Here is an 11,859-nt window from a genome sequence, read left to right as displayed (position 1 = left end):
TCTCACAATATTACTAACTTCTTTTGTAAAAACAAAATTGACTTTTTTCATAATATATTTGACTTTAATCTTGTAAAATTATATAATTTTGTCTTGTAAAATAAAACATTCTCAGAATAATCCTAAAAATTCTTGTGTGAAAACTTTTCCTCACAATATTGCAACTTATTTTCTAAAAATATATATTACTTTTTTCACAATGTATTTGACTTTAATCATACAAAATGGCATAATTTTTGTTTATATATACTGTATATATATTTTTTTCCTTAAAATATTTCTACACAATTCTTGTAAAATAACTTTTTTCTCACAATATTGCATTTGACTAAGAAACACATTTTTCACAGTATATTTCACTTTAATCTTTTAAAATAGCATAATTTTTTCTTGCTATTTTTTAAATCCTCAAAATAGTCTGACATAATTCTTTGACAATGACAACTTTTTCTCACAATATTGCAAATTTTTTTTGTAAAAACAAAATTGACTTGTTTTCATAACATATTAGACTTTAATCTTGTAATATTACATAATTTTGTCTTGTAAAATTAAAAATAAAACATTCTGAGAATAATCCAAAAAATTCTCGTTTGAAAACTTTTCCTCACAATATTGCTACTTATTTTCTAAACAAATATATTACTTTTTCACAATGTATTTGACTTATATCATATAAAATGGCATACTTTTCTTTCTTTTTTTTAATATTTTTTTTTTCTTAAAATACTTCTACACAATTCTTGTAAAATAAATATTTTCTCCCAATATTGTGTTTGACTAAAAAAAACATTTTTTTCACAGTATATTTCACTTTAATCTTTTAAAAAAGCATAATTTTTTCTTGCTATTTAAAAAATTCTCAAAATAGTCTTGCATTATTCTTTGACAATAACAACTTTTTTTGTAAAAACTAAATTGACTTTTTCATAACATATTTGACTTTATTCTTGTAAAATTACATAATTTGTCTTGTAAAATAAAACATAAAACATTCTCAGAATAATCCTAAAAATTGTCATGTGAAAACTTTATATTGCAACTTATTTTCTAAAAATGTATTTAATTGACTTTTATCATACTTTTTTTTCTTCATATATTTTTTCCTTAAAATATTTCTAAACATCCATCCATCCATCCATTTTCTACCGCTCGTCCCTATTTCTAAACAATTCTTGTAAAATAACTTTTTTCTCACAATATTGCGTTTGACTAAAAAAACATTTTTTTCACAGTATATTTCACTTTAATCTTTTAAAATAGCATCATTCTTGATACTTTTTTTTAAATTCTCGAAACAGTGTGACATAATTATTTGACAATGACAACTTTTTCTCACAATATTACTAACTTTTTTTGTAAAAACAAAATTGACTGACATATTTGATTTCATAACAATCTTGTAAAATTACATAATTTGGTCTTTACATTTTTTATTCTCAGAATATTCATAAAAATTATTGTATGACAACTTTTCCTGAAAAAAGTTAATTGCCGATTGGCTGCCTTTTGGGAGTTCTAGTCTTAAACTGTGTTTTGAATTTTATTAAGAACTTTTAGACCTACCAGAGGCGTATATTTACATCGTCCTTTTGTGTTGCGGGAGATGTTGCACTGGAGGTTGCCAAGAACATCTCGGAGATCAGTGGACGTGACTTTTGCACCTTAGCACATACAAAAGAAAAATTACTTTTTCATTCATTGGAATGAATAAATGCCAACAAGATTAGACTCAAAGTTCCAAAAAACATTGAAATGGGTTAGCATGCAAATAGGACTGAGGTGTACACCTACAAAATTAGCTTAAAAAAAGCTAGCACGCTAACGCTAGCAAAGAAGAATGTTTATTTTTGTGTAGTTACAACAAGCAAATGACAAAGATCCAGTAGAATTTCAGAGCGAACCCGGACTTTATTTCTGCAAAATTCGACTTTTTGCGCAAACGCAGACTCTTGTTTGCGCGAATGCAGAATTCCTATTTACGAAATTCAACTGTTTGCACGAACGTGGACTCTATTCACGGAACGCGGACTCAATTTACGTGAATGCGGATTCTGTCTGCACGCACAGATTTTGTTTGCGCGGTTTGCGTAAACGCAAACAGAGCGAAGCCGGACTTTATTTCGGCGAAATTCGACTGTTTGCGCGAACGCGGAATGTGTCTGCGTGTGTGGACTCTGTCTGCGCAACCGCGGATTTAGTTTGCGTGAACTGCAACTCTGTTCACGTAAACGCAGACTCTGTGCAAACCCGGACATTATTTCTGCGAAATTCGACTCTTTGCGCAAATGCAGATTCTGCTTGCACAAACGCGGACTCTGTTTGCGCGAACACGGACACTGTTTGCACAAACGTGGACTGTATTCACGCGAACGCGTAGTCCGTTTAAGGAAATGCAGACTTTGTCTGCACGCGCAGACTCTGTTAGCACGACCGCAGATTTTGTTTGTGCAGAAACCAACTCTGTTTGCGCGGATTCTGTTTGCACAAACGCGGCTTCTGTTTGCAAGAACGTGGACTCTGTTTATGCGAATGCTTACTCTGTCTGCGCGCACAGACTTCGTTAACGCGAACGCAGATTTTGTTTGCGCAAACCCAAACTCTGTTTGTGCGATTGCAGGCTCCATATTTGCGAAATTCGACTGTTTGCGCAAACACGGACTTTGTGCACACAGACTGTAACAGACTTTACAGACTCCCTATTTGTGAAATTCAAGTGTTTGTGCAAACGCGGACTCTGTTCGCAAGAACGCGGACTCTGTTCGCAAGAACGCGGACTCTGTTCGCAAGAACGCGGACTCTGTTCGCAAAAACGCGGACTCTGTTCGCAAGAACGCGGACTCTGTTCGCAAGAACGCGGACTCTGTTCGCAAGAACGCGGACTCTGTTCGCAAGAACGCGGACTCTGTTCGCAAGAACGCGGACTCTGTTCGCAAGAACGCGGACTCTGTTCGCAAGAACGCGGACTCTGTTCGCAAGAACGCGGACTCTGTTCGCAAGAACGCGGACTCTGTTCGCAAGAACGCGGACTCTGTTCGCAAGAACGCGGACTCTGTTCGCAAGAACGCGGACTCTGTTCGCAAGAACGCGGACTCTGTTCGCAAGAACGCGGACTCTGTTCGCAAGAACGCGGACTCTGTTCGCAAGAACGCGGACTCTGTTCGCAAGAACGCGGACTCTGTTCGCAAGAACGCGGACTCTGTTCGCAAGAACGCAGACTCTGTTCGCAAGAACGCAGACTCTGTTCGCAAGAACGCAGACTCTGTTCGCAAGAACGCAGACTCTGTTCGCAAGAACGCAGACTCTGTTCGCAAGAACGCAGACTCTGTTCGCAAGAACGCAGACTCTGTTCGCAAGAACGCAGACTCTGTTCGCAAGAACGCAGACTCTGTTCGCAAGAACGCAGACTCTGTTCGCAAGAACGCAGACTCTGTTCGCAAGAACGCAGACTCTGTTCGCAAGAACGCAGACTCTGTTCGCAAGAACGCAGACTCTGTTCGCAAGAACGCAGACTCTGTTCGCAAGAACGCAGACTCTGTTCGCAAGAACGCAGACTCTGTTCGCAAGAACGCAGACTCTGTTCGCAAGAACGTAGACTCTGTTCGCAAGAACGCAGACTGTTCGCAAGAACACAGACTTCGTTAGCGCGAATGCGGATTTTGTTTGCGCAAACACCAACTTTGTTTGCGCGATTGCAGGCTCCATATTTGCGAAATTTGACTGTTTGCGCACGTAAACTCTGTTGAGGTAAACACAGACTGTGAGCAAACCCGGACTTTACAGACTCCCTATTTGAACGCAGAAACACTTCTTAATAAAATTTGGGAATTAAGAAAATGCATGGGTTAATTTTTTCTTAATTTTTTTTAAATCGTGGTTTAAAAAAAGGATTGAGAATCGTAGCAATTCATAGGTATTGACTACTGCAAGATCCCCTACCTAGTAGACTGGAAACAATGGAGACGAGACCAGTTCCTGCACCAAGTTCAATCAGGTTCTTGTCCATCAGGTTGTACGTGTCACAGTTGGTCTCCAGGAAGTGACAGAGCACCATCGCCTGGGGGATCATAGAGTTCAACATTCTTTAAACAGCCGCTGCTTCACTGCAGCCCTGAACAATGGAGAGACTATGGATCGGCGCACACATACGGAGGGCCAGAGGACAGCTCCGTAGAGGTCTGTGGATTCTTTAATTCGGATCTCCAGGTCAGAGAAGATGTAACCTTCCCAAGGCTCTGGGCCCAGGACAGAAGGGTGGAACTGGCGCGCCATGATGGCTTTGGCCAGTTCTGCATCCGCAGCAGCACCCACTTGGATCCAGCATTGAAAGAATCAGTCGTTATTTCATCACATGGATTCATTTTAATTATCCAACTTCATGACCATGACCCCTTTTTGTGGATTTGGATCCCCATAAGTGCCAAAAATGTGAATATATTCTAAATTGTCCCAAACAAGCCGTCTGTGATTTTCCCCAACTTGAGTCTTTAATAGCGCCATTTTTTTCCCCCTAGCGGCAGTTGTTAGCATTTAAGATAGGTAGCATTATATCTGCGGAGCTGTAGAGGATGTCAATCATCTCTTGGAGGAATGTGAGACTGTACATGTGTTTTGGGAGGAGATCAGAAAGGGTGTGAAGATGTCCACATTCACAATAGCAGAGATCAAATTTGGCCATACTTGCCAACCCTCCCGTTTTTAGCGGGAGAATCCCGGTATTCAGCGCCTCTCCCGACAACCTCCCGGCAGAGATTTTCTCCCGACAAACTCCCGGTATTCAGCCGGAGCTGGAGGCCACGCCCCCTCCAGCTCAATGCGGACCTGAGTGGGGACAGCCGTTCTCACGTCCGCTTTCCCGGCTTTTAGAGAGTAGAGTGCACAACAAGGAGAGAGAGTTCTTGGTTTCTTATGTGGGTTTATTGTTAGGCAGTTTCACTAACATCCTCCCAGCGCGGTAACAACACGCAACAACAGCAGTCACGTTTAGTCTACCGTAAAGCAGTTCGTCTGCAGTAAACAGGACAATACTGCCATCTACTGGATAGCCTGCAGAACACTGAAATTCAAGTATTTTATTTATATGTATAATAAAAAAAAAAAATTTAAAAAAAAAATATATATGTATATAGCAAGAATTTACTGAAAGTCAAGTATTTCATACATATATATATATATATATGTTATATATATATATATGAAATACTTGATTTGGTGAATTCTAGCTGTAAATATACTCTCCTCTTAACCATGCCCTTAGCCACGCCCCAAACACGCCCCCCGCCCGACCACGCCGCCCCCCCACACACCCCCACCTCCCGATATCGGAGGTCTCAAGGTTGGCAAGTATGAATTTGGCATACATAATTTTGCTGCAAGCTACATTTTTTATACATAAATGTTTAAAAAGGAAAACCTATATTTTCTAATTGGCTTAATGGTTTCAAATTATCAAATAAATATTGGAAAATGGTTAAAAGTACAAAAGCCCTTAAATTGATATTTTTATTGACAAAAATTTCAGTGATTTAAAAAGCCCTTTTTTGTCTTTTTGAATTTTGTATTTTATCATATTGTTTATTATTATGGGCCTGCTGCAATGCAAGCAGCCCATATTAATATTGCTCATTGTTCAAACTGTATTATTATTGTTGTTCCGCACGTTTCTCTTACGTCTATTACGAGACGAACCGGCCAACGAGCCCCCACATATGTTATACCGTCGGAAAGGTCTTGTTCGCGCCGATGACTGAAATGTAAATTGGGAACATTTCGTGTTACCATAGCAACGCTATTCACGAACAAAAAGGAAAAATAGGCCAGTTGAATGGATACGCACTTTTTGTCCAATACCAGACGAACCGGCCAACGAACCCCCACATATGTTATACCGTACCGACTCTGTTCGCGCAAACGCGGACTCTGTCAAAATTATTATGCTGCAAGCTAAATTTTTTGTACATAAATGTCAATTTCTGAAAGTAAAACCTACATTTTCTAATTGGCTTAATGGTTTCAAATGATCAATTAAATCTTGGAAAATGGTTAAAAGTACAAAAGCCCTTAAATTGATATCTTACGTACGCGGACTCTGTTCGCACAAACGCGGACTCTGTTCGTCAACATTATTATGCTGCAAGTTACACTTTTTGTACATAAATGTCAATTTCTGAAAGTAAAACCTACATTTTCTAATTGGTTTAATGGTTTCAAATTATCAATAAAATATCGGAAAATGGTCAAAAGTACAAAAGCCCTTAAATTGATATCTTACAAACGCGCATACGCAGACTCTGTTGGCGCGTACGCGGACTCTGTCAAAATTATTATGCTGTGAGCTAAATTTTTTGTATATAAATGTCAATTTCTGAAAGTAAAACCTACATTTTCTAATTGGCTTAATGGTTTCATATTATCAATACAATCTCAGAAAATAGTCAAAAGTACAAAAGCCCTTAAATTGATATCTTACAAACGCGGACTCTGTTGGCGCGTACGCAGAGTCTGTCAAAATTATTATGCTGCGAGCTAAATTTTTTGTACATAAATGTCAATTTCTGAAAGTAAAACCTACATTTTCTAATTGGCTTAATGGTTTCAAATGATCAATTAAATCTTGGAAAATGGTTAAAAGTACAAAAGCCCTTAAATTGATAACTTACGTACGCGGACTCTGTCAACATTATTATGCTGTGAGCTAAATTTTTTGTACATAAATGTCAAAAAACGGTATAGCTCGGTTGGTAGAGTGGCCGTGCCAGCAACTTTAGGGTTCCAGGTTCGATCCCCGTTTCCGCCATCCTAGTCACTGCCGTTGTGTCCTTGGCAATACACTTTACCCACCTGCTCCCAGTGCCACCCACACTGGTTTAAATGTAACTTAGATATTGGGTTTCACTATGTAAAAGCGCTTTGAGTCACTAGAGAAAAGCGCTATACAAATATAATTCACTTCACAATTTCTGAAAGTAAAACCTACATTTTCTAATTGGCTTAATGGTTTCAAATTACCAATTTAATCTTGGAAAATGGTTAAAAGTACAAAAGCCCTTAAATTGATATCTTACGTACGCGGACTCTGTTCGCCCGTACGCGGACTCCGTTTGCCCGTACGCGGACTGCATTCGCCCGTACGCGGACTCCGTTCGCCCGTACGCGGACTCCTTTCCCCGTTCGCGGACTCCTTTCGCCCGTTCGCGCACTCCGTTCGCGCACTCCGTTCGCGCACTCCGTTCGCCCATTCGCGCACTCCGTTCGCCCGTACGCGGACTCCGTTCGCCCGTACGCGGACTCCTTTCCCCGTTCGCGGACTCCTTTCGCCCGTTCGCGGACTCCTTTCGCCCGTTCGCGCACTCCGTTCGCCCGTACCCGGACTCCGTTCGCCCGTACGCGGACTCCGTTCGCCCGTACGCGGACTCCGTTCGCCCGTACGCGGACTCCGTTCGCCCGTACGCGGACTCCGTTCGCCCAAACGCGGACTCCTTTCCCCGTTCGCGGACTCCTTTCGCCCGTTCGCGGACTCCTTTCGCCCGTTCGCGCACTCCGTTCGCCCGTACGCGGACTCCGTTCGCCCGTACGCGGACTCCGTTCGCCCGTACGCGGACTCCTTTCGCCCGTTCGCGCACTCCGTTCGCCCGTACGCGGACTCCGTTCGCCCGTACGCGGACTCCGTTCGCCCGTACGCGGACTCCGTTCGCCCGTACGCGGACTCCGTTCGCCCGTACGCGGACTCCTTTCCCCGTTCGCGGACTCCTTTCGCCCGTTCGCGGACTCCTTTCGCCCGTTCGCGCACTCCGTTCGCCCGTACGCGGACTCCGTTCGCCCGTACGCGGACTCCGTTCGCCCGTACGCGGACTCCGTTCGCCCGTACGCGGACTCCGTTCGCCCGTACGCGGACTCCGTTCGCCCGTACGCGGACTCCGTTCGCCCAAACGCGGACTCCGTTCGCCCAAACGCGGACTCCTTTCGCCCGTTCGCGGACTCCTTTCGCCCGTTCGCGCACTCCGTTCGCCCGTACGCGGACTCCGTTCGCCCGTACGCGGACTCCGTTCGCCCGTACGCGGACTCCGTTCGCCCGTACGCGGACTCCGTTCGCCCGTACGCGGACTCCGTTCGCCCGTACGCGGACTCCGTTCGCCCGTACGCGGACTCCGTTCGCCCGTACGCGGACTCCGTTCGCCCAAACGCGGACTCCGTTCGCCCAAACGCGGACTCCGTTCGCCCAAACGCGGACTCTGTTCGCCCGAACGCGGACCTTATTCGCGCAAACGTGGACTCTGTTTGTCAACATTTTTATGCTACAAGCTAAATTTTTTGTACATAAATGTCAATTTCTGAAAGTAAAACCTACATTTTCAAATGGTTTCAAATTATCAATTAAATCTTGGAAAATGGTTAAAAGTACAGAAGCCCTTAAATGGATATCTTTATTGAAAACATTTTAAGTGATTTAAATAGCCCTTTTTTTGTATTTTTGAATTTTGTATTTTATCATATTGTTTATTATTATTTTTGATACTCCGTTTGTATCAGCTTTTATTTTCTTTCCTTGACATGTTTTGTTAAAGTCATAATTTGCTGAACCTGATGGATGTGTAAAATTGTCAAATATGTTGAAAGTGCCTTGACTTTTATGTACATTGTGGATATATGTTTGTAGCTAGCTAGCTAGCAATTAGCGTGCTAGTTGCCAGCTAACTATTAGCGGCGCTACACATGTATTATTTGAATAGCTTAGCATCGCACACTAACAAGGTGCCTTTAGGACCAGTTTATTTAAAAACACAATTTCAAACAGGATATATAAGCAGGGGGTTCCCGGCTCCATCTTTCCATCAAGTTGGGGGTCCTCGTCTTAGAAAACGTTGAAGAATCCCCCACCCCCTAACAGATTGATCTCATACCTTCCTGTCATTCCTCTCTTCATCCTGCTGTTTGTGTTTATAATCACACATCACGCCGATGCTATGTGTCAGTACTCGCTGCCACGGGTGACACACGACCCGAGTTATGTAGCAGGGACGGTCGGGAGACCCCATGCAGAGACCACTTTAGGACTTAAAGTGTGTGTGTGCAAATAACATGTGTTACAATTCTCCACACACAATCGTCACGCTTACGTAACTTTGTTATGAATTACTCTCTACCAAAACATTTTGGAAAAACGATCCTCACCTTCTTCTCCAGTCTCGGGTCGGTCCTCAGGCTGCTGAGTCTCCATGTCCAAAACACCAGAGAAAGCACGAAAGCCCGCAGACCTTTTCCGTTTCTGGTCACGGTAAAGTCCTCTGGGATTACGGTCGATCTGGGTTCAGATCTCCGGCGGCGATTGGCCTGGTTTTAGGTTACAAAGAGCAGTGCCACCGAATCCAGCATTTCCCAACTTCTTGTCCAAATATCTGGGCTGGCCTGCAGCGTGCATTTCAAGCTCTCCAAAGGCTCCGGAAGGTTCTGAGCGGCAGAGACAGCTGCCTGGTGCGACAACTCAGCAAGCACTAAACAAGACACCTTTGTGGTTTTAAATAAAGACAATGTGAAACTCTAGACCAGGGGTGTCCAAAGTGCGGCCTGTGGTTGATTTTTTAACGGCCCGCGGCACAATCGTTAGCATTCTAATATTAGCATGCTAGGTATACACCTCAGCATCAAATATTTTGTTACTTGACGAATGCTACCTGTTAGCCTGCTAACATCAGCATGCTAGCTTATTTTTTTTGTGCAAATTTTTAAAGGTATACCCTTCAGCGTCAAATATTTTGTTACTTGACAAATGCTACCTGTTATTACGCTGGCTTTTTAACTAATTTTACAGGTATGCACCTCAGCGTCAAATATTTTGTTACTTGACAAATGCTACCTGTTAGCTTGCGAACATCAGCATGCTAGCTTTTTTTGTGCAAATTTTTAAGGTATACACTTCAGCGTCAAATATTTTTGTTACTTGAAAAATGCTACCCGTTATTATGCTAGCCTTTTCACTAATTTTACAGGTATGCACCTCAGCATCCAATATTTTGTTACTTGACGAATGCTACCTGTTAACATGTTAGCTTTTTTGCTTATTTTGCTGGTATACACCTCAACATCAAATATTTTGTTACTTGACTAATGCTACCTGTTAGCTTGCTAACATCAGCATGCTAGCTTTTTCTTTTTGCAAATTTTTAAAGGTATACACTTCAGCGTCAAATATTTTGTTACTTGACAAATGCTACCTGTTATTATGCTAGCTTTTTCACTAATTTTACAGGTATGCACCTCAGCGTCAAATATTTTGTTACATGACGAACGCTACCTGTTAGCATGCTAGCTTTTTTGCTTATTTTGCTGGTATACACCTCAACATCAAATATTTTGTTACTTGACTAATGCTACCTGTTAGCTTGCTAACATCAGCATGCTAGCTTTTTCTTTTTGCAAATTTTTAAAGGTATACACTTCAGCGTCAAATATTTTGTTACTTGACAAATGCTACCTGTTATTATGCTAGCTTTTTCACTAATTTTACAGGTATGCACCTCAGCGTCAAATATTTTGTTACATGACGAACGCTACCTGTTAGCATGCTAGCTTTTTTGCTTTTTTTGCTGGCATACACCTCAACATCATATATTTTGTTACTTGACAAATGTTACCTGTTATTATGCTAGCTTTTTCACTAATTTTACAGGTATGCACCTCAGGGTCAAATATTTCGTTACTTGACGAATGCTACCTGTTAGCATGCTAGCTTTTTTGCTTATTTTGCTGGTATACACCTCAACATCAAATATTTTGTTACTTGACAAATGTTACCTGTTAGCTTGCGAACATCAGCATGCCAGCTTTTTTTTTGTGCACATTTTTAAAGGTATACACTTCAGTGTCAAATATTTTGTTACTTGACAAATGCTACCTGTTAGACCTCAGGTGCATACCTGTAAAATTAGTTTAAAAAATACTAGCATGCTAACGTTAGCATACAAACAGCTAGTATTCGTCAAGTAAGAACATATTTGACGCTGGGGTTTATACCTGCAAAATTTGCAAAAAAAGCTAACATGCTGAAGTTAGCATGCTAACAGGTAGCATTCGTCAAATAACATTTTTGACTCTGAGGTGTATGCTACCTGTTAGCATGCTAGCTTTTTAGCAAATCTTGCAGGTATACACCTCAGTCATGTTTTGGTACTTGATGCATCCTAAGCCCTGTAGTTGAAAATATTTTTTTAGATGCCCACCTCAGTAATATATTTTGTTACTTTTGGCCATTTTAGCAGGGACACACATCAGTGTCATATTTTAGTATTTCACTAAAGCAAACTGTAAACATGCTATTGTTAGCATGGTAATGTTAGAATGCTAGTTTTTTTAGTTAATTTTGCTAGTATACACCTATGAGTGAATTTTTTTTTGTTGCCAGCGTGCTAACTGTTAGGAGTACGCAGAGCGAATTTTATTTTATCAATTTTAAATAGATTTCTAATTTCCAAGAATCGATTATAAGAAAAGAACATAAACATTTTTTTTTAATTTGCACATGTGTATATATATATATATATATATATATATATATATATATATATATATATATATATATATATATATATATATATATATATATATATATATATATATATATATATATATATATATATATATATATATATATATATATATATATATATATTTTTTAAAACTTCTTGGATTAAAAACATTAAACAACTATTATTGACCATTTTTATATTGACAAATAAAATGAAATATACTAGCCTATTTATTGTTAACCATATGTAATGGACTTATGCTGTCTTATATGTAAAGGACTTATGCAGTCTTTAAGTCAAAGTGGAGTAGTAATTTGTTTTCGACGACACCCAGTGA

The 11,859-nt window shown here is 40.6% G+C and overlaps 1 protein-coding gene across 1 annotated transcript in view; it reads right to left on the bottom strand.

Moving 5' to 3' along the window:
• Nucleotides 1-9,394, bottom strand: part of mettl21e (methyltransferase like 21e) — a 15,896-nt gene extending 6,502 nt beyond the window's left edge. The window contains exons 1-4 of the mRNA XM_062035350.1: nucleotides 9,172-9,394; nucleotides 4,150-4,310; nucleotides 3,940-4,057; nucleotides 1,567-1,664 (exon numbers count right to left, since the gene is read on the bottom strand). Of these exons, the coding sequence (XP_061891334.1) occupies nucleotides 1,567-1,664; nucleotides 3,940-4,057; nucleotides 4,150-4,310; nucleotides 9,172-9,217 (423 nt within the window). The 5' untranslated portion in view covers nucleotides 9,218-9,394. The remainder of the gene's footprint in view (nucleotides 1-1,566; nucleotides 1,665-3,939; nucleotides 4,058-4,149; nucleotides 4,311-9,171) is intronic.
• Nucleotides 9,395-11,859: the final 2,465 nt, after the last annotated feature.

The sequence above is a fragment of the Entelurus aequoreus genome, linkage group LG02 (genome assembly GCF_033978785.1).
Source record: "Entelurus aequoreus isolate RoL-2023_Sb linkage group LG02, RoL_Eaeq_v1.1, whole genome shotgun sequence".
NCBI lineage: Eukaryota > Metazoa > Chordata > Actinopteri > Syngnathiformes > Syngnathidae > Entelurus > Entelurus aequoreus.
This window is presented reverse-complemented; position numbering and strand designations above follow the sequence as displayed.